Genomic DNA, 23,430 nt, shown 5'->3' with positions numbered 1-23,430 from the left:
TGACACCTGCCTGGGGAAAGTGCTGGACAGGCAGGTCCCTGGAAGTGATGGGGAGCGGGAGGAGGTACCGAAGAACTGGCCGGCCACGGGTTTCCTGACCCCAGAGCACTGGCCAGCCGTGGGCACCAAGCACTGGACAGAAGGCCTGGACTGGCTACCTCCAGCAAAAGGACAGTCCTGGGCAAACCTGGGCAGCGTCCACTGACTGGGGATGGTTCCACAGGGCAGGCCTGAGCCACAATCCTGATTTCTCCTCCCGATGGGGATGGTACGGCAAGGACCAGATCTTGGCTAAGCCGCCCAAGGAGTCGGGGGGAGCCGAGGGTCTGTGAGCTTCTGCTTTCATTTTCCTGTACGTCAGAGATTTAAACAGGAAAATGCTGGGCTCTGAGCCAGAGAACTGCAGGATCAGAGATAAGGGCTCAGATGTGCAGTGGCTCCTTGATGCACCCGGCTGGCGGTCAAGTGGTCTTGCAGAAATCACACCCCACACCCACGGGGTGGCTCCAGCTGGGTTTATAACTCGCTGCCTTGAAGCCAGGGGCTGTCTGCTCTGATCGCTGGAGGCTGAGCTGGGCTGTCCTGACCCAGAGCTCCTGTGGGGCAGGATGATGGGGGGGCTCTGCTCCCAGCTGGCTGTACTGCTCCCGCTGCTGGTGGTGCTGCCGTCCCCAGTGCACGGTAAGAGGACCCAAGGGAGCCAGAGGGATGCGGAGCTGCAGGGAACAGACCAGAGGGGACGACCCTGCAGCCTGGGGAGGGAATAGATCTAAGGGGATAATCCTGCCCCCTGTGGCTGGAATTGACAGGAGGGGACCATCTTGGCCCCCTGGGGATGGAATCGACTCAGGGGGAAGATCCTGCCCCAGTAGACTGGCTCTGTCCCTTTCCCAGGGCCTGGGTTCAAGGGTTTGTGGGGATGTGAGCAAAACAGGTTCTGTGCACTGAGGGGCAGAAATGATGTGCCGGTCCCCAGGCCCTGCTGTGAATGACGGGATCCTCAACCCACTTCTGAGACACACCCACCACCCCCGCCAGGGCTGGCATGACCCCTCCAGCCCCTCTGACTCACTCCCAGAGGAGCCATGGCTCCAGCAGCCTCTCAGCTTCTGCACCCGAACCCTCTCCTGCCCTTGGGCTTTGCAGGGTGGAGGAAGGACATGTGGCCCTGAGAGAGCTGGGAGCAGCCCCCTTTCACCGCATGTCAATGTTCACTCTGAAACCTACTGATGCATGGTCGCCACCTATGATTTGAGGCAGAGTATGTAGATTATGGAAGGAGCTATGGGACAGTGGATGAGGCTTTTATTCCAGCTCTTTTCTCCACCTTCCACCCTCCCCAATCGGACCCTTGTGATGTTCCTCCCCCAATGGCCTCAACTCTGTAATGTCTCCCCAACATTTCCATTTCCTCCGCAGGTGCAGAGGAGAGTCAAGAGCAGCCAGGTAAAGAGTCTGGACTCCTGGGTTCTATCTCCTGCTCTAGGCGCGGAGTGGGGTTTAGGGGGTTATGGGTGCGGGTGAGGGGAGGAGCCAGGACACCTGGGTTCTATACCTGGCTTTGGGTGGGAGATGTGCACTTTGTCTCATGTTAACGTGGCTCCCCTGGTTTGTGCAGTGTTCAGCCGTATCATCGGAGGGCAGGATGCACAGGAGGGTCGATGGCCCTGGCAAGTCAGTGTGCAGAAATATGATGATGAAAAAAGTGAATACCAGCACAACTGTGGAGGATCCCTCATCTCAGCCCAGTGGGTGGTGTCGGCCGCTCACTGCTTCACACCGTAAGTAACTCAGGCAGGAGCGGGGGAAGAGCAGGTTCCTCTTATATGGTTTGCAGCAACATCTGTTTGTGGCCTCTGCCCCCTCATTGATCCCCTGCTCTTGGTCAATCCATTCCCACGGTGCTGCACAGCTGTTCTGCTGCTGTGCCTGCCCCAGAGATGGCTGCATCTCAGTATCACACTATCTTCCCCTTTTCCTTTTCTCTCCTCCAGCTCCGTGCCCCCTTCCAAGTACCGTGTGGTGCTGGGGGCGCACCAGCTCCTCAACCCCTCCCCGAATCAGGTCCTGACCAAGGTGCAGAAGATCATCCCCCACCCCAGGTACAATCAGACGAACCTCGTTGCTGACATCGCCTTGATGAGGCTGAAGAAGCCAGTGGAAACCACACAGTTCATCCGGCCCATCTCCCTGCCAGAGGACTCCCGCCAGTTCCCCGAGAATGAGTGGTGTTGGGTCACCGGCTGGGGACAGGTAGAAGTGAGCAGTAAGTGTCCGAGGTCTCAGAGAGGCACTGGGAGGCCATAATCGTTAGGGGGTTGGGGAGAGCAGTTCCCTGCTCTGTCCCTGCCTCTGCTCCGCCCCCTCCCCAGCCCCATTCCACCCCTTGTCCTAATTCCCCTCCCCTGAGTGACAGAGCCTGGGGGTTAGCAGGGGGCCTGGTGCCAGCAGCAGGAGTGGAAACCCCCTGCCCCGGCACTCACCAGTGGTGGTGGGAAATGGAGGCACCTGGCTCCAGCCTGCTCCTCTCTGCTGGCTCCCAGGCATGTTGCTCCACTTCCCACCACTGCCGGTGAGGGTGGGGAGGCAGGCCCGGCCCCTGCTGCCAGCACCAGGCCCCCCACTAATCCCTCAGACCACCCTGTGCCCTACAGGGCCCCCCAAAGCACGGAGCCCAGGGCAGTTGCCCCAAACCTTCCTATGAGAAGGGCTCATATGGTGGTCATGGATACTGTGACCATCTCGGCTGACCTCCTGGAGAGCACAAGCCAGAGAACATCCCTGACGGAATTGCTGCTTTGATGAGACCAGATCTCTGAGCTGGCCGCCCCATCTGGATTTACAAATGGAGAATCCACCACGACCCTTGGTAAATTGCTCCAACCGTTAATCGCCCTCACTGTTAAAAACTGACACCTTATTTCCAGGCTGAGTGTGTCTGGCTTCAACTTCCAGCCACCAGATCATGTTCCACCTTCCCCTGCTCGACTGAAGAGCCCGTTATTAAACACTTGTTCACACTGTAGGTACGAATAGACTAGGCTCAATTCACCCCTTAACCTTCTCTCTGTTAAGTTAAATGGATTGAGCTCCTGAGTTAGAGGCCTGGAGTCCTGGATGATCAGAGCCATGGGAGGGGCAGCACTGCCTCCTGCTGGAGGGGATTTGGGGGGACACACACGGGGACACGCCTGCACTTGGCCATAGCAGGAGATAGTCACCTGCAGAAATGTGCCTTGGCAGCCAGACTCGTCTCCAGAATGGCACAGGCCTGGGGGAAGCTGCCCACAGGCACAAACGGCTCATCTGGACCCCTGTGCACTGGGCTGGTGGAATAACCCTCCCACACCCCTGGTTCTCCCCCTCCAGGGCCTCTCCAACCACCCAAGACCCTGCAGCAGCTGGAGGTTCCCATCATCGAAAGAAAAGTGTGCAACGATCGTTTCAAGACACTGATTCCACGCTCACCTCTGGGTTCACACCCAGTCAAAACCAAAATGATCTGCGCTGGGTACATGGACATGGACAGCCCCAAGGGATTCTGCAACGTGAGAGCCTTTCCTCCCAGGGATTGTGGGTATTACAGCACCGCTGCCCAGACCCCGACCGAGACCAGGGCCCCAGTCGCCAGGTGCTGCCCAGACCCCAGCTGAGACCATGGCCCCAGTGTGCCAGGCGCCACCCAGACCCCAGCCGAGATCAGGGCTCTCTTGTGCCAGGTGCTGCCCAGACCCCAGCTGAGACCATGGCCCCAATGCACCAGGGGCCACCCAGACCCCAACCGAGATCAGGGCTCCCTTGTGCCGTGCGCTGCCCAGACCCCAGCTGAGACCAGGGCTCCCTTGTGCCGTGCGCTGCCCAAGACCCACCGAGACCAGGGCGCTCCCTGTGTGCGTGCGCTGCCCAGGACCCCGACCGAGATCAGGGTCCTGGCCAGTGCTACCCAGACCCCGACCAAGATCAGCGGCTCCCTTGTGCCGTGCACTGCCAGACCCCAGCTGAGACCAGGGCTTCCCTTGTGCCAGGGTGCTGCCCAGACCCCCAGCTGAGACCAGGGCTCCCTTGTGCAGGTGCCACACAGACCCGACTGAGATCAGGGCTCCCTTGTGCCGTGCGTGCCCAGACCCCAGTGAGACCGGGCCCCAGTGCACCAGGTGCCCCCAGACCCCACGACCGAGATCAGGGCTCCCTTGTGCCGTGCGCTGCCCAGACCCCAGCTGAGACCAGGGCTCCCTTTGTGCCAGTATGCCAGACCCCACCGAGATCAGGGCTCCCTTGTGCCGTGTGCTGCCAGACCCCGACCGAGATCAGGGCTCCTCCTGGTGCCGTCGCTGGCCCAGACCCCAGCTGAGACCAGGGCCCGCAGTGGCAAGGTGCTGCCCAGACCCGAACGAGATCAGGGCTCCCTTGTGGCCGTGCCTGCTGCACAGACCCCGACCGAGATCAGGGCTCCTTGTGCGTGCGCTGAACCCGACCGAGGATCAGGCTCCCTTGGTGCGCTGCGACTGCCCAGACCCCGACCGAGATCAGGGCTCCCTTGTCGTGCCGTGCTGCCGCCCAGACCCCCGACCGAGATCAGGGCTCCCTTGTGCCGTGCGCTGCCACAGACCCCGCTGGACCAGGCCCCGTGTGCAAGGTGCTGCCCAGACCCCGACCGAGATCAGGGCTCCCTTGTGCCGTGCGCATGCCAGACCCCGACCGAGATCAGGGCTCCCTTGTGCCGTGCGCTGCCCAGACCCCGACCGAGATCAGGGCTCCCTTGTGCCGTGCGCTGCCCAGACCCGAACCGAGATCAGGGCTCCCTTGTGCCTGTGCGTGCGTGCCCAGACCCCAACGAGATCAGGGCTCCCTCTGTGCCGTGCGCTGCCAGACCCCGACGAGATCAGGGCTCCCTGTGCCGTGCGCTGCCCAGACCCGACCGAGATCAGGGCTCCCTTGCCCTATGGCTGTGTGCTGCCCAGACCCCGACCGAGATCAGGGCTCCCTTGTGCCGTGCGCTGCCCAGACCCCGACCGAGATCAGGGCTCCCTTGTGCCGTGCGCTGCCCAGACCCCGACCGAGATCAGGGCTCCCTTGTGCCTTGTGCCGTGCGCTGCCCAGACCCCAACTGAGATCAGGGCTCCCTTGTGCCGTGCGCTGCCCAGACCCTGACCGAGATCAGGGCTCCCTTGTTCAAGGGGCTGCCAAGACCCCTCTGACAGAGGTCACTGCTCCTGTTGCTCAGACCGGGTATGTTCTGTGACCCTCATCCAGCCTTCGCTCTCACGGTGACAGCAATGCGGGGCCCTGACCCCTGTTTCTCTCTCTCTCTAGGGCGACTCTGGGGGGCCTCTAGCCTGTGAGCAGGATGGCACCTGGTACCTGGCTGGAGTCGTGAGCTGGTTTATGAGCACAGATGTGAATGGAAACATCTGTTCTGAGCCCAAGTTCCCCGGGGTCTTCACCCGGGTGACAGCGTATGTCAGCTGGATCTGGAGTGAAGTGGGCCCTTCTGCCGTCGCTTCTCCAGCGCCCTGATACTCGCCTCCCTCCTCCTCACAGCCCTGTGAGCCATGCATGGACCTGTCCCTGGCACTTCCAGGCCTACCCCCCTCAGGATGTCTATAGACCCCCCCGCTTGACCCCAGGTGTGGGCCCCGCATTGCTGGGGTCTGTGGGACGTCGCTGGGAGAGACTGGTGGATGGAAGCACGGAGGGGGGAGTGCTATGGGGAAGGTGAGGCAGAGGGTGGGGGGTTATATCAGCCTTTCCTACAGCTCTGCAGCACCCCCTGGGGGTGACTGGGAAGCCAACAGGGACAGGCCCCGCAGCCACTTTTACCCCCGGACTTGTGCTCTGAAAATCATCAATAAATCGGCTTTGCAAGCAAACTGCCCTGCAGCAGCTGGCGCCACCTCCCGCTAGGGCCAGTCCTGCCACGGCAACAGCCTCCCATGGACTCCATGGGTTATCAGAGCATAGGGGCCTCCCATCGCTCTGGGCGCTGCACTGACATCCCCAACTGAGATCAGGGTCCCCGTCATACTGGGTGCTCCGCACACCCACCCAATCGAGATCAGGGCCCCATCGCCCCAGGCGCTGCATATACTCCCCCACACAAGAATGGCGCACCCATCATACTGGATACTGTGCAGACCCTCCCTACCAACTGGGAACCCCATCACGCCGGGTGCTGCATGGGTCTCCTTGACTAAGATCAGTGCCCCCTCATGCCAGGCACTGCATATACCTTGAGTGAGATCAGGGTCCCATCTTGCCAGGCGCTGCCCAGACACACATTATGAGACAGTCCCAGCCCTTACAATCAAAGACAAAAGATACCAGCTGGAGACAGACAGACGGAGAAGCACCAGGGAACAAAAGGACAGTGCTGGTCACCGTGACGGGCTCTGTTCTCTGCCCACTGTCACTCACCCACTGCCCTGGTACAGCTTCCCTGCTGGACACTCACTGGGCTATGGTGTTAGGGTCTCAGTGCATGGGGTCCCATGTGCTTTAATCCTCCTGTGGCTGAACAGAGTCCAGGCACAGCCCCTGGCTGGGTCCCCAGGTGCCAGCTGTGCAAAATTGTGGGATTTGGGTATTTTTAAACATTTTTTAAATTGATTTAAATGTTCAGAGTTGTGGGAAATTATGGAGGTGGGGGTCAGACACTGTGGGGATCAGACAATAATTAGATAATGACAGTGGATGCTAAAAGCTAAAACTTTAGAACCGTTTAACTACAAAATGTCAACATCCTCATCAAAAACGTACAAAGTCAATCGCCTTAAAGCAAAGTCTAACACATTCTCAAAAAGTCCTTTTCTCACTGTGCCTGTCTGCACATTTCGATTCTTACTGATGGAAATATTTAGGGAGCAGTCTCTGTGTGTGTGCAGTGACATCAAGGTGGGGGAAGGAATATCTTTTATTGGACCATCTTCCACAGGTGGAAGAGAAGCTCAGGACCTACCCAAAGCTCTGGTTCCGGTCTGGGCTGAAGAAGACCAGAAGAAGATTTGAAGAAGAGAAGCTCCGTGTAGCTCGAAAGCTTGTCTCTGTCACCAACAGAAGCTGGTCCAACAAATGATATTCCCTCTCCCACCTCATCTCTTATGCCCTGGGACCAACTCTGCTTTGACACTGTGAACAGCTATGATGACACTGACATTTACTGATACAACTCCAGTCCTTCACAGGCTGGTAGCACAGCTAAGGCGAGGTGATCACAATGGTCCCGTCTGGCTTGAGAATCGACGTGTCTGTGTCTAACTTTTCGGACATGATCTGAGCGGCATCCAGAGATCACAGAATGGGGATTGCAGCAAAGAGCAGGCCTGGCCTCTCGCCCCGATTTCTCCTCCGCAGGCAAACAGCTCAGAAGTCAGAGAAACCACCCGGGGCCCAAAATGGAGAAACGGGTGTAAACACTCTGCTGTGGATTGGGACTGCTAATCTCTGGTCCTCGAGGTGGAGGGGAGGAGAGACAAGGGCCCTGGGTCAGAAGTGCAGGGGGCTTCTCAGTAGAGAGCCACAGGGTTGAGGGGGACCCCTAGGTCAGCCACTCCCAGCCCCTGCCGAGATGCAGGATTTCTTGTGTCTGAACCACCCAGGACAGATGGTTTCGCAGCCACTTTCTGAAACTGCCCAGTGAAGGAGCTTCCAGCCCCTCCCAAGGCCTCCGGGGAGTGGGGCCTCCATTGTCCTGCTGTTCTTACCCAGCCAGGGGGCGGCCCAAATCGCCCCCCATCTCCGAGCTGTCCAGCCCCAGGGCTCAGGTGGGGCTGGCCCGGGGAGGGGCTGGGATCCCAGCTGGCCTGGCTGCTGGTGCTGGTGCATGTTCCAAGCTAAGGGGGGACCAGAGCAGCCTCCCACCGAGACAGAGTCACAGACATCTGGGGGGGGCACCCTGGAGGGGGCAAATCTGCCACTGGGCATAGGCAGCGAGTTCCATACCCACGTGATACTCGGGCACCAGCAATATTCGGAGCCCAGGGGCCCAGCTCCACCAATATTTAGGGCCGGGAGGGAGACCCAGCCCCACCTGTGACCCCCTGTCACGGAGTCCCTGGGCGATGCTCTGGAACTGCTCCCCACTAAGCCAGGCAGGACTTTGGGGAGCCTCCTCTCCCTCGGAGCAGACTTGTTCAGGGCAAGAAGCTCACACGTCTTCACCTCCTGGGTCTCTCCTTGGAGCATTCAGCATCTCCTGCCCTCGTGTGCTTCCCACACGCGACCCACCCAGGCCGGGCTGGACGCCACAGTCACGCACCCACCACTTTCGCAGTCAGGACGTGAACTCAGCCAGCAAAAACAGTGAGGCTTACTCATGACAGGGAACAGAGTCTAAACGAGAGCTTGTAGATACAGCGAACCAGACCCCTCGGGCCGGGTCCATTCTGGGGGGCAGTGAGCCAGACCCTAGGTCTGCACTTCACTCCTTGTCCCCAGGCGAGCTCCAGAACTAAACTAGCTCCTCAGCCCCTCCTCTCTGCTCAGCTCCTTTCCCGGGCCAGAGGTCACCTGATCCCTTTGTCTCCAACACTTTCAGTTGGACACCTTTGCAGAGGAGGGGCCCAGGCATCAGTTGCTAGGAGACAGAGTGCCCGGCATAGTTAGGTGCACTGGCCCCCCTCTGTAGCAATCACACACCCTTATCCCAACCACCTGAGATACTTAAGAGCTGGCCTAGGGACCACTGAGGCACCAACACATTTAGAGCAAACATTTAAGAACTAGTCCCAGTTCGTCACACCCCCCCACATCTTCCCCAAGTGTCCCGGCCCCGACTTGCTTCCCCCCCATTCGGCTTTCCCGGGCTCCGGAGCAGAGAGGCACTGACACACTTGGCTTCAGGTAAAAGCAGCAGAGAATCCTGTGGCACCATCTATGACTAAACAGACGTTTTGGAGCTGAGCTTTCGTGGGTGAATACCACTTCGTCAGATAGTATGGAAGTTTCCAGGGGCAGGTATATATATGCTAGCAAGCAAGCTAGAGATAACGAGTTATCAATCGGGAGGGTGAGGCCCTGTTCTGCTCAGTAGAGGTGGTGAAACCAACCAGTTCTCCTCCCTGGTTTTCACACCTCTACTGCTAGAACAGGGCCTCACCCTCGCCTGATTGAACTAACCTCGTTATCTACTGCTTGCTTGCTAGCTACTTATATGCCCTGGAATTTCACTACCTGCCGATTACTCTGACGAAGTGGGTATTCACCCACGAAAGCTCACGCTCCAAAACGTCTGTTAGTCTATAAGGTGCCACAGGATTCTCTGCTGCTTTTACAGATCCAGACTAACACGGCCACCCCTCTGATATGTGGCTTCAGGGCAGCTCCGTGCGCAGCGTCCTAGTGCCCCCAGGGCAGACTGACTCTGAGCCTGCCCTTCCCCCTCAAACCCTTCCCTTTTCCGGCAGGACCCTCCAGCAGCACAGCCCCCCACCCCCGGCCTACAGTCACTGCTTCTGCCCCATGCTGGGCAAGGGGGCAGCCCCCTCCCTCCACCCCAGTGAGGCTACAGTGAGGGGCAACAGCAGAGGAGGAGGCACACGCAGCACCCCCCGGCACCCACCACAGGGGAGGTGGGGGAGATTCCTGGACCTGAGAGGGGCCCTAGGAGCACATGCAGTGACAGTGGTGGGGGTGAGTGTGCTGCTGGGGGGCAGGAAAGGGGGGTTCCTCCCCCAGAGCTTGCTGCTGCCAGCAGGGAAGGGCTAGGGGGAGTCCTCCTCTCTGGCCCCTGTCCCAGAGCAGCCTGCCTGCACCCCATACTCATCCCCAGCCCTGCCTCACCCCAGAGCCCATACCCCAGCCAGAGCTTTCACTGCCCCACCACATCCTCAACCATCTGTCCAAGCCCGGGGTCCCTCCAGCACCCCAAAGACCTTATCCCCAGTCCCAGCCAGAGCCCTCACCCCCAACACTCCTATTCTCACCCTGAGCCCCTCCCAAACTCCAAACCCCCCATTGCCAGCCCCAGAGCTCTCATCCCCTACACCCCTACTCTCACCCTGAGCTCCTCCCACACTCCAAACCCCTCATCTTCAGCCAGACTCCCACAGCCCTCACCCCTGCACCCCATCCCTCTGCACCCCTCCCTCACCCAAACTCCCTCCCAGAGCCTTGGGCAGATGAGGGGCAGAGTTGGGGGGATGGAGTTTGGGCACCACCAAAATTTCTACAAACCTGCCACCCCTGCCCCTGGCGGGGGGAATAGATTGGAGGGGGCGATCTTGCCCCCACCCCCAGGATGGTAGTTCCCACCTCCCCTCCTCTGTGACCTGCCCCACAGCTCGCTCTGTCTCACCGGAATTTTATCCAGCAGAACCGAAAGTAAAACCTCCGCTGGTTTCTGTTCCCTCCTGCCCTACAGCGGGCTCTGACCCCGCAGGAGATCGGTGGCGGGCAGTGAGTGCAGGACTCCAGGTGGTTCTCTCCTGAGCGCGGAGGGGAGGGGTGGCTAGGTTTGGCAGGGGGCTTGAGCCAGGACTCCTGGGTTCTGTCCCTAGCAAGGAAGAAGTGGTCTGGTGCGGTTAGAGTAGGTCGGGTGTCGTGAGCCAGGACTGCTGATCTTGCCCCGCTCTGGGAGGAATGGTGGGTCTGGTAGGTAGAGTTAGCGGGCGAGCCGACTCTGGGTCTGTCCCCAGCTTGGGAGAAGGGGGGGGTGTGAAGTTCCTGGTGCTCTTTCTGTCACAAAGGAGGTAAAATGTGTTGAAACCTTTTGCAATTGTTGAAGAATTCCCCCCCCCCCCCCACATCGGACATAGTCAGCACAGAGAATTGCCATTTTTCAGCTGAACCAAGTGTCAACCACAATCTTGCATCTGATCCGGCCTTACCCTGCAGGGCGCTGGGGAGGACTCCCGGTGGGGGGGAGGCTCCTTGCTACCATTTAGTGGTGGGAGTGAAGAGTCAGCAGGTGAGGGATGAGTCCAGGGATCAGCTGCTTGTACCAGATACACTGAAAAGGGTCCTGCCGCGATCTTAAAATGACTGGACAGTTCAGGGGTGTAAAATCTTAGCCAAGCGAAGGGTGAATTTCTGCTGGGTGGATGTAGAAAACGGGCACATGGAATGTGATGCTTCTTGCAAAAAAGAGCTCCCCTAAAACAGGCAGCGCCCTGATGCGGCGATAACTTGTGGGGTCACCAATGGGGCAGGTTGCTGCTGACGTGGTTTGGACTTTGCCTCAGACAGGCTCTAGTGGAGAACGTTGGCTGGTCGCTGTGGCCACTTTCACAAACTAGCACCTAAGAAATCCAGAGTCTGTGACGGTAGCCAGCATCCCAGGGAATGAATCCTTCACCAGGTCTGGGCTCCCAGGTGGGTTACACAGAGATCATGGGGGAAGCTTTGACTCCAGTGTGTTTCAAGAAGTTGATTAGATTCTAGGGATGCACTGTCCACCCCTCTCCAAGCAATCAGCTCAGGCTCTCTGCAGACTCAGACATGTGGGCTTTGCTGATAGATCTCAGATCCTCTCTCACCTCCATCTCACACTGTCCACAGACAGTGGAGGGTTTCACTGCTGAGTGAACAGAGGAGGGAGAGATGGCGGGTATCACAGTGCCATCAAGAGAGTGGCGAAGAGAAGCATGTAGGTGCTGAAGGAGGATCTGCCATCATTTACTCCAGAGGTGCTGTTTTCTGTGCTGGTGGCTCATCCCCCAGAGACCACGTGCCCCCGTATCCATTCACCATAGGCCACAGTCAGACATAGACACTAGGACAATTGGGCTGGCCACAGCCATCCCCTCAACTCACAATCCCCATCAGGAACCAGGTCCCATTGTGGTCACAGGCCAGTGGCCCCCCAGAGTCACCCTGGAGGAGCAGACAAACTGGAATTAGTGAGGGTCTCCCCGCCCCCTGACCCTATCCCCAGGCATCCAGCCCCTTGGGACTGTAGGCATATGGGTCATCCCATGGCCTCACCCACACATTTTGTCCACACCAGCATGAGTGTGCTTTTCCAGTTCACTTTCCCTGAAGGAGGCTTTGGTAGCAGAGGTGAGATTCCCTCAGTACATTCACAGGTGCTGCGGTGGCTGTGTTCTTCCTCTCCTGCCCTACATCTCACAGTGACTGGCTCAGGCTCTCTGCAGACTCAGGCAGGCCTCAGTTACCCTCTAGCCACATTGTCTCTCTTTTCTAATCAATCACAAAAGTTCAACTATTACTTCAATAAAATACAAAAGCTGGGGTTCTGCCCTAATCACAGGACTCCAGGAGCTGGGGCCTAGGCTCAGGGCTGTGATTCCATCTGGCTCTAAAGCCAGAGATGCACCTGCCTGCTGGGAGGAAGCCATGTCTGGAGTTTTGCCACTGCGGCAGCCGTTCTACCTTCTACAGGGCCTAGATGGTGACAGGGAGCCAAGCTGGGGCTCACCTGCATCCAGCCAGCCCAGAGCCCTCTCTCACCTGGCAGGACCCCCTCTGTCCTTCAGAGTAGCCGGCACAGATCATGTCGGGTTTGACGGGGTCCCTGCCAGTCTTCAGGTCTGGGTTGATGTTGTAGAGGGTGTTGCAAGTGTTATACCAATATAATAAAAACCAGCAGGATCTTATTAAGAGGGATAAGGCAAAGATGCCACATTTATTGTAAATATAATCATAAAGCAAAAGATAAAAGCAAACAACGTTGTTTTACTACTTATTCCTATCACTACTTATTCCTTACACACACACACACACACGCACACAATCATTCATTCAGGTTCTGTATAGGTGTTATAGTTACCAGCCTAGAAGTTGTTCATGCCAAGTTACTGGCCAGGTATCATGGTCATGAGGATGGAGCCGAGTCTGTGTCAGATGCATCTGATGCTCCTGGAGGTAGGCAACAGAACCAGGGACTCAAAGTCCTCAGTTTTTAGAGACCATTTTTATAGGGATTAATTCCTATGTTAGTCTATGGGAACCGTTTCATCCTGCTGTTGTTGGCTCAATCAGCAGATGGCACATTCCTGGTGGCTCCACACTGTTTAAAGTGGCACATTCCTTCCAGGTGTTTGGGATGGATCCCAGTTTACCCTCCCGGGGTTGTCTGGTGGTCCACTTGACACATTCTTCAGCCGATGGATCCTTTCTAGGCTGGCATCTTCCTAACCATTCACATACATCAAGCATTCATCAACATACATTCCATATCTTAACCATATTTTAATTTACTGTCTCCACCGCTTTCGGGGTGTGTGTTAATTCATATGAGACTCCCGGCCCTGTAATCACAGAGGGTGGGAGACTGTTTGTTTACATTGTATCAATTACAGCTTAAGGCTCACAGCAGGGGTGGTAGCATAGTGTTTACTTCAAGAACAAACTCAATTAACTTGTTTGTAAATTTTACATAGTAATAGAGTATCTTTCACAAGACAGATACAATCAATGGTTTCTGCAGACATTAGCTTATAGATTTTAACTGAATAACTAAAAGATTTTTGTAATTGGTGAAACGGTTGGATTTTTAAAATGTAGGGGACAAATTATGGGGGGTCACTGTCACTTGGGGAAATCACTAAAATTATGGGGGGTCACTGTCACTTGGGGGAATCACTAAAATTATGGGGGGTCACTGTCACTTGGGGGAATCACTGTTAGTAACTTCTTTAATATCCCTACACAAGCTGCAGTGTCCATAAGCTGGACCTGAACCTCCTGCAGCATCTTGCGGGGCGGGAGAGAGACTGGGGTATTGGATCCATTGCCTCCCGCAACTGCCCCCAGCCAAGCCCCCTACACTGTCCGTCCCCCCAGGCTGAGACTGGACAGGTTTTTGCACCCAGGCGGCTCAGCTCTGGGGAGACAGGCAGGGCACCATAGGCATGGAGCCAGGGGTGCACTGGGGTCCTGCCAGGGGGCAGAAAGGAGCACAGGAGTGGGGTCGGGGAGCATAGAGGAACCCTCGGCCAGCCGTTAGGCAGGCCAATAGGAGCAAGTGGTGGGTGGGGAGAGGAGAGAGGTCTCGGGGCACAGTGCAAGTAGAGTAGGCTGGGCCCCCTTCTGAGTATGGGCCCGGCTCCATGAAGCCACTGGCGCCATTGTAAATCTGGCACTGAAGGTAGGGAGAAGGGGGATTAAACCCACCATCATCCGTCTCTCTCCTCTTTACAGACATGGATAAGGATTTCCGGGACAGCCTGAGGGACTAAATCACCACCCTGGTGGGCTCGGGCGGTCAACACGTCCGGAGGGACCAGCATGGGGAGCTGCTCACGGGGACACAGCTCGCTGCCAAGATAAAGGTGGGGACCGGCCAGCTGTGCTGGAGGGAGCAGGAAGGGGATGCTCTCTCCTTGCAGTCAGTGATGATCCCAATAGCCCCAATTCCCCAGCTGCCCCAACCCAGAGCTGGCTGCATCTCAGCGCCAGGCGAGCCCTCCCCATGTTCACAGCCTTTCTAAGCCCTGTGGAGTCTGTATTGTGATTTCTTGTGCTTTCCTTGCAGAAATTCTCTGATCTGATGAAGAAACATCACTATGGCTTCTCCTCTCCCTGTCAGGTATCATCTCTGTCTCTGACCTAATCATGGGCATCTCCCATCTCCCGTCCACACCAGGACTGGTGAACTAGGGCCATCTGTCACGGAGTGTGGGGGAGTCAGGGCCCTGCACCCCCCAACTTCCTGCAATTCACCGTGACTCTCAGCCAGCCGGTAAAACACAAGGTTTATTAGACGACAGGAACACAGTCAAACCAGAGCTTGTAGGTACAGAGAACAGGACTCCTCTCTCAGGTCCATCTTGAGGGATATGGAGCCCAGACCCCAGTGCTGGGCCTCCCTCTGTTTCCCCAGCCAGCTCCAAACTGAGACACTCTCTAGCCCCTCCTCTGGCCTTTGTCTCTTTCCTGGCCAGGAGGCTACCTAATCTCTTTGTTCTCCAACACCTTCAGTTGGCACTTCACAGGGGAGGGACCCAGGCCATCAGTTGCCAGGAGACAAGGTGTCGGCCATTCTCTGTGCAGATGGCATCACACCTGCCCACTAGGGCTCTGCAACAATCACACACTCTGATCCCATCACCTAGATACTTCAGAACTGCATAGAGGAAACTGAGGCACCCACACAATATTCAGAGAAAACATTAAGAACATTTACACTTTGTCACACCATCCTACTGGAGGTGACTGGGAAAAGCTCTCAGGTTCTTGGACTCCAAGGCAGAAGAATTTGACTAGACTAGAGGGTGGCTGATGCTGGAGGATTTGCCCAGTCTACGGATGCATCTCCAGTTCATGAAGCCCATAACATCAACATGCCTGTTCCCAGGCATGGGGACATACCTACTCTATGTGTTTTGGCATGTAAATGACAGAAGTTTATCAGAGCTGGCCCAAAAGTGGGGATTTTGTTTAGGCTTTTCATGCAGAATCCGTTGAGTTTCCTACAAAACCCCCAAATGTTTCCATTTGGCAATACTGCCGAGGTGGCTCCTGGGAACTGTAGATCATGCTCCTCTTGTTCCTCATTCTCCTCTGTGGGTTGGTGTGATGGGGAGACACTCACCTCTCTTGAGCGGTTCCTGTCAGCTGGAACGATCCTGCGCTCTTCCCTTTTTCTGTTCCTGGTGCCCCCGTTGACGGTTCTCATAGTCAGGGGTACCTCAGCCCTCCGGCTAAGTCACACACTGTCTAAAGACACACAAAGGAAGGATCCCTTCCCGGGTAACACAGTCCAGCAAATGGTTGGCCTCTCTGGGCCTGTTTAAACTCTAGCCCCTTTCTCAGGCTCCAAACCTAAACTTGCCCCCTTCTCAGGGCTTTGGCCACTGCGCCAGTGGCTGGTGGGGGGACCTGGGCTCACTCACTACTCCGGGTCCCAACCCAGGGACCCTGCAGGAGCAGCTACTGCTGCACTTCCTGGGCTGCTTCCCACTCTGTCCCACCACCTTCCTGGGTTCTCTGTCCGTTCCCTGTCTGAGCAGGGTCTTCCCCAGGCCTCCCGGCCTGAGAGTTTCTCTGTCTCTGTCCTGATGTCTCAGGGTTTTCTCAGGTCTCTGTGCCTGGCCAGGGTGCCAGGCCTGTCCTGATGTGAGCAGGGCTTCGCCCCAGTCGCTGTCGCTGTGGAGCCTCACAGCCTTTTACTCCTTTGTAACCCTTCTGGTCCAGCCCGCGACTGCCCTGCTCCGCCCCTGCAGCTCCTTTTAACTGAGCCTGCTGCACCCTGATTGGCTGCATCCCTGCAGCCTTTCTAGGCAGGCCTGGAGGGCCCCCCTCATTGCTCCTTTTCCTGGGGTGGGGTGGGCTAGGACTGCAGGGCCTCCAGCAACAGGCCCTAAGGGGCCTGGTTCACCCCATCACCATTGAGCTTCCTGGTTGGACGGCACCTCCCATGAGCCTAGCCTCAAAGGACAATGGGGCAACTGGACTTCATCTCCCATGATGCACCAGCATCTCCTGTTTGGTGAGGGGAAGCCTGGCATCGTGGCCCCGGTGCACCATGGGAGTTCTAGTACGACCAGAGAGCTGGACACATAGAGGAGAATAAGGCACCCAAAGTACATTTCCCACAATGCACCACACTATACTTTTTTGGTGGGGGGAAGCCAGGCATCATGGCTATAGTGCATCATGGGAGACACATGTGGTGGGATGGGGGAAGGTGCTTTAAAGCCACTATAGTGATCCTAAATTTAAGGACCCAGGATCCCAGGACCACCCAGGGATGGAGGGTCGAGCCCGAGTCAAGCCAGAACCCAGGGTTCAAGCCCTGTTATTTGCAGCGTAGCCCTACCCCTGCTCAACTTGTGCTCTGGGAGGCTGCCCAAAGTATCCCACAATCCTACGGGGCCGACTTTCTTTCTCCTCTGTCCAGTCAGGTTGGCTGGACAGTTCAGTTTTCCCAGGCTGCACCACCACCAGAGGGGAAAAGGGCAGTGGCAGCTGGGGCAGGCGCTAGGGAGTCTGGGATACGGGTGGTTGCACTCAGGCCTGCACAATGCAGTGTAGATGCTGGAGCTCTGAGGTTGAACCCAGGGTTCAACCAATCCTAACCTGAGGTTACAAATGGGTGTAGCTGCTCCAGCCCTAAGTTAGTAACCCCAGGGGCTACCAGCTCCATTCCTACTAACTCTGGGCTTACATCGCAGTATAGACAGAACCATAGGCATGGACTGCAAAGTTCTCTTGGTGTCAGCCTCAGATTCACTGGGAGAGGTGTTACCCAGGCCCTCTTCTAGAGGAGAATAGGGGGGACTCAGTTTATGTACATGGGAGGAATAGACCGGCCTAAATATTTCAGAATAATTACACCCTAATAGCCACTCCAGAATAGCACCACAGCAGAGACTGTCCCAGAGTCATTGTCTTACCCAGTAAATTTAGGGCCCCCTGCCTATATTCTCCCTAGGGCTCAAGGTGTGACCCAGTCAGTTTAAAGCACCTTCACCCTTTCCCGACTAAGGACTTGGGGTATAAGACACATCAATGCATAAGAGCGGCCATACTGAGTCAGACTAAAGGTCCATCTAGCCCAGTGTCCTGTCTTCTGACAGTGGCCAAAGCCAGATGCCCCAGAGGGAATGAACAGAACAGGGAATCACCAAGTGATCCATCCCCTGTCGCACATTCCCAGCTTCTGGCAAACCTATCCTTACCCACGGGGCTCAGGAAGAAACGGGGTCAATTTAAGTACCCGCCCTTCCCCTTGGGGCTCAGGGCTCTATGGGTCTGCAGAACCTTTTCCCAGCGAAAGAGCCTTATGCAGTTGTGCTCTAAACATCTATTTGTTAGCAACACACGCAGAACACGTATACCAAGCAAATCCCTTATGTTCACCACTCCCAATATACAAATTTCACCCAATGGCCACCCATGATCCACTCATCTAGGGGTTCCCAGAGCCCACACACGTCACAGTCATGCAGGGGGGACAGAGCTCTAGCAGTTTGATGTTGTACTGCAATCCGGAAATGGTTTCCAAAGAGCACTGTTTTTCATTTACATTAACTAGGTAAAACTAGCTCCCGCCTTCAGATTTACTGAACCTATCACATTATTCCACACCCCTAAATAACAGAAATTTTAAGGAATTACACACTGGCACCTGTGTGTCCTCCTTCCTGCCCAAATTCTTTACATTTTATCTCTCATGCCCAAATGGTCACTTGGTTGTGACCTTCCCTGTTTGTGCAGAGGATCAGCATAAAATGCTGGTCAGACCCTATCTTACAATTTGTTGAGTCTCTTTCTGTGTCCTTCCTAATTTCCCAGTGCCTGGGCCTCTCCACTTTACCATCTTGGTGGGTATAACACTCATTAGGGACATTCCTGACTTGGCGGTGCTTTACCAGCAGCAGAAAGTGTTTTGTTTTTTGTTTTTGTTTGTTTTTTAAAATTTTAATGGTGATATCCCTGAGTGTCACCCAAGGCTGGTTTACTGTGTGTGTGTGGGCGGGGGGAGAGGTGTTGATCAGGTCTCAGGCCAACAATTGCTCCTCCACAAGATTTAACTCAGCCCAGAGCAATATCCCTCCCCCAACCCACCAAAAAAAGAGCTGAGATTCACACCCAAACCACCTGCCTCCTGGAGTTGGATAAAAGCCCCAAATAGCACCAGACCTGTGAGAGCTGGTGTCACTGATGCGCTGTCAGGCGTCAGCCTCAGGCTGAGCCCGGCTGGGACAGGGGTTTGCAAAGTTGGCTATAGGAAAGTGGCAAAAGTGAACAGTGCAGGTGGGGGCGGGAAAGGGAGCCAAGGCTGGGCTGCTGTAAAGGAACAAACTGGAGACTGGAGGCACCAGAGCCCCAAGCAGCTGCCGTCCCAGCTAGTGAGTGTTGCTCTGTTACGTGAGTCTACTGTGGTGGTTGCTGTAGCCACTAGATGGAGTCAGGGCCCCATAAACTGTGGCTCACCCCAGCCATGTCCTCCCCGTGCAGATGGCCATCGCCTTCCACAACCAGAGAGTCCTGGACAGGGCCAGCGCAGACCACGCTCTCTTTCTGAAGGAGAAGGTGAGTCAGTGTAGGGGGTATCTTGCTCCCAGCCAAGGGAACCAGGAGAACCATCGCGGCCAGCCCCACGGGCTTTGGGCTTTGGGGCAGGAGGTGGGAGTTCATATCTCCGGCTCCCAGGGTGGCTGCAGAGATGTGAGACTCCAACCCTCGCACAAGGGGGCCCTAATCTCACTCAGGGGGGTCTGTGCAGCACCCAGCATGATGGCAGCCCAATCTTGATCAGGAGGAGTGTGCAGCTGTCACGGAGTGTGGGGGAGTCCGGCCCTGCACCCCTCTTCCTGGTCCCCACAGTGACTTTGAGCCAGCCAGTAAAACAGAAGGTTTATTGGACAACAGGAACGCAGGTTACAGCAGAGCTTGTAGGCACAGTCAGGACCCCTCCTTCGAGTTCTTCTAGGCTTTCAGGGTGCTTGGATCCTAGCTAGGATACCCTGAATTCCACCCTCACAGCCCCAAACCCAAACTCAAAACTACTTCCCTCCTGCCACTCCCTTCCTTTGTCCTCCTTCCCGGGCAAAGGTGTTGACCTTTCCCCCCCCTTACCTAGCTCAGGTTACAGGCTCCGGTATCGTCCATCCCCTAAAGTCCTCCCTTGCTCTCCCATTCCCCACACAGACAGCCCCTACTCCATCACACAGGATTTGCAAAAATGAAGGTTGGAAGCAGCTTTTACAAAATGGAGTGAGCGTTTTAAAATGGGGTTTGAATTACAATATGGCAAACTGGTGAACAGAAGTTACAATATAGACAAGAGTAGTGGATGGCAAACAGTGAACAGAAGTTACAGTGTAGGCAGCCTCTCCAACCCTGGTAAGCTGACCCTTTTCAAGTCTTACCTCCCACACTCAGTTCGAGTAAGGGAACAAAATACCTGAATCCACCACACCCGAATCAAGCTAGCCCCTAGGCCGGGGCCAAAAGCAAACAACATCGGACTTCGAGGGAGCACTGCCAGCTCTTCCCACCGCGACCCGGAAGAGCCAGAAGCAGACGATACCTGGACAACTGAACCTCTCGAGGGACTAAAGCTTTTGTTCCAACAAATATAACCCTGAGACTTTGTGCCTATGGGTTCTCAGACGGGGCTGAGGTGGCTGTTATTTTTAAGCCTGCCCCTTGTCCAAGCTAACCCGCACCCAGCGGCTAAACCTCTTCAGCGACTGACTACATTAAAACACTTGTCTAACTGTTAGTTATGGCACCGAACTCATTCTAAAAAAAAAATAGGACTGTGGGCTGTACCTTTAAACCTCTCTAAAACTCCCTCCCTACAAGTGGTGCAAAAAGCTAAATAATTATTAAAAAAAAAAAAAAACAGTCTAATAAATATAAAAAAAGTCTAAGGTTTAGCATCATAGTTAAAAGGCCCAAGGGTTCCCTCTCTCTCCTTTCTTCTGCAAAATAAAGCAATCTTTCCTTATCCCTGGCTGGCTGTCATTGGCTCTCAGCTAGGCGGACCCGACATTTTGGGTAACAATGCTGAAGAATAAACCATAGCGGGAGGGGAACGTGCGCCTGACTTTCAGGTCAAACACACTTTCCGGGGGTAGAAGGAGAAGGTCAACGGATGCCCTTGTATCCTTCATGGCTGAAGCAAAGGGGCAGCGAGTCAGCAAGAGGAGGCCCAGCTGTGCTGGTCAGAGATGACAGGAGCTTGGTTTAGGTGAGGCAGCTACTTTAGCCTGTTCCATTTGGACTCTAGGAAGCGCGTTACACTTTTGCTGTCTATGTGCCACCCTTCTACCAGCAGCATCGGCGGCTACCAGGGCCAGGACCAGTTCGAGCCCCTCCTCTCTCTCCCCCTGGTCATCTGGGAACCTGTAACCACACTGGACGTCTTTGCAGGCAAGTCTCTACCCACTCGCCAGTGCAGAGGTTGGAAGGAATGAACTTTGTTGGGGGCAGGGAAGGGAAGGGCCGGGTTGAACTGGGGATGGATATTCACAGTTTAACACCTTCCGCCGTGTACCTCAGGGTGGATCAGTCACAGTCCCAACAGCTGGACCCTGAACACAGTTTGTTCTGCCCCCCACCCTCAGCTCATGGCTCCCTGTCATCCCTATAAGGGGAAGGGTAACCACCTTTATGAACACAGTCACGTCAAATCCCTCCTGGCCGGAGGTACAGAATCACTTACCTGTAAGGGGTTAATCAATCCCATTAACCTAGTTGGCACCTGACCAGAAGGACCAATAGGGAAAGAAGATACTTTCAAATCTGGGAGTTTTGTTTGGGCTTTTTTTGTGTGTTCTCTCTTGGGACAAAGAGAGAGACCAAGCAGGTAATCCAGCTCCTACTGAAATGATACATCTAAAACTACAGAAATTGTAAGTAATAGCAAGGAAATGCATTAGATTATCTTTTGTTTTAGCTTGTGAATCAGAGTAGGAAGGGAACCCCGACACTCCCCAGCTTCTTCACTCAGAGTTTGAATTTCTGGGAGTTCAGGAAAATCAGGGTCTCTGGTCCATGAGCAGCCCTGGGCTCTATCACCTGCCCAGCAATCACAGCTCCAGCAGCTAGGACAGGCAGGCCTCACCAGAGTCATTAGGCTGCCGTGGACGGCTGCTGTGAATTCCTCTGCTACCGATGTAGTATGCGCAACGCCTCTCCCATGGCGGCTCCCCCACTAAACACTGTCAGACTATGACTGAATCCAACTGCTGCTTTGCTCTATTTGTCCTGGGCTGGATAACTGGCCCCTCTGGTGAGCTCTGCCTACCCAAGACAATTCCAGCTCTTAGCTCAGCTCTTCGAGATACAAGAGGGTCGGAGGGTTTATGTACCAGCCACGTCTCTACCACCCAAAGAGTTATTCCCGCCACGGAGGTGAAGCCCCTCCAGCTCCACCCAGGGATCTTGCCCTGCCTTGGCCAACATCCATGTCATCAGAGTGACCCCACACCTGGATTTTGTTCAGATGGGTTCCCCGGGGGGGATGCTCAAAAATATGGGCCATGAGTACTAACCTTAGTCCAAGTTTACCCTAATGTCCCCAAACGACCTGCAGCTATTATGCAAATGATGCACAGACATGCTCAGTCGACCGCCAGTAAATTCCATCGCAGCGGCTGATCAATTACCCCTCCCCCCTGCATCTCTCTCAGGGGTCAGACCACAGGGCTCACACGTGTAACCGTTCGGTGTCCATGCCCCTTACACGCTATGTGCCTCAACCTCTGACTCTCGGCTCTGTTCAGAAACATGGGCCTGGTGACACCACAGAGTTAGGGTGACACAAGGAAGCTCAAGTCAGCCTCACCCTGGAAGTTCTACCCTTGGACTTCGCTTCCACCGGTGTAAATCCCTCCACCCCCCGCACGGCGCCAACAATAACTCCACCTCCGCGAGCGGCGCAGAGTTCAGGGCGATGTAGTTCGGTCAACGCAGCGTCAGTGTAGATACTGCATTGCTTACGTGAACTGTTCCTGGCTTCCAGGAGACTTCCCACAATGCCCTGCACTGACAGGACACTCCACACACGTGCTGCTGGTGAGGACACACACTCTTGACACAAGGAGCACAGTGTAGCCACGCACAAGTGATGCAATTACCGCGGTGGCTGTAGGCTGATGGAAGTTAGGTCGATTTAATTTGGTCGTGTAGCCACGCCCATAGTCTTGCTTTCACTACAGCTGTAGCTCCAGGCTGTGTTGAACTTGTTCCAGTTGCTGCGTCGTGTCCCTGTGGGACCTGGTAGTTCTGTGCGCGTCCAGTGGATCTGGGCTGGATGCTCCAGGGTGACACTCAGAGAACACAGGGGGTCAGGGGCTGCCTGTCACTAACCAGCCCACACAGGGCGAGGCCTGCGGGGCCCGAGCAGGCACAGCTTGTGAGGATGGAGGCTGGTGGTTTCGGGGAGCTGGTTCAAGCTAGACACAGACAAAAAATTCCTAGGTGATGGGGGACGTTAGCATTAGAAAATTAGGAAAAACCAACACAATTACAATAGGAGTTTTTTGGCAACTGCCTCACATTCTTGACTCCTATTCAATTTGTCATCCACGGTAGCTCCTGATCCTTTCCAGCCGTACGCCCACCTAGCCAGTTATACCCCCGTCTCTAGCCGGGCCTTTGATTTTTCCTTCCTAAGTGCGGCACTTGGACCTCATCTTTATGGAATTTCAGCTCGTTCTTTTCACACGAATTCTCCAATGAGTCAAGATCACCTTGAATTCAAATCCTGCCCTCCACGTAGCTAAGAAACCAACCACCATTCCGAGCTGGAACGGCCCAGCAATGCAGCGTGAGGATGGGTGTGGTATAAACACCTCGCTAACTGGCTAGATCTATCTATGGACTACGCTCTGTCCAGCTGTCCAACCATGTCCCATCTCAACAATCCTGTCTCCAGTTACACCTGGTAACCTGCCCTGGACATGTGGGGTACACAGCTGGGGGCACCCTCAGTGCAGCTCTGCAGGCGTCATCCCCATTCCCTCTCTTGGGGTGGAGCCGTGCCCTTGGGCTGCTCTCAGACCGAGCCCCCCA

General features: G+C 55.5%; 1 protein-coding gene and 1 pseudogene across 1 annotated transcript; one reads left to right on the top strand and one right to left on the bottom strand.

The window, feature by feature from the left end:
• The first annotated feature begins 512 nt into the window (after positions 1–512).
• On the top strand, positions 513–5,517 carry LOC116827307 (tryptase-2-like). Its single transcript, XM_032784719.2, has 6 exons — positions 513–681; positions 1,420–1,446; positions 1,619–1,781; positions 1,995–2,266; positions 3,370–3,548; positions 5,314–5,517. The coding sequence occupies exons 1-6, from the start codon at positions 609–611 to the stop codon at positions 5,515–5,517; spliced, it is 918 nt and encodes a 305-aa protein (XP_032640610.2). The 5' UTR covers positions 513–608.
• A 6,028-nt stretch (positions 5,518–11,545) lies between these two features.
• The window catches only part of LOC142046695 (serine protease 33-like), a 151,148-nt pseudogene continuing 139,263 nt past the window's right edge, over positions 11,546–23,430 (bottom strand).

Source organism: Chelonoidis abingdonii, chromosome 4, assembly GCF_003597395.2.
Source record: "Chelonoidis abingdonii isolate Lonesome George chromosome 4, CheloAbing_2.0, whole genome shotgun sequence".
NCBI classification, from domain to species: domain Eukaryota; kingdom Metazoa; phylum Chordata; order Testudines; family Testudinidae; genus Chelonoidis; species Chelonoidis abingdonii.
This window is presented reverse-complemented; position numbering and strand designations above follow the sequence as displayed.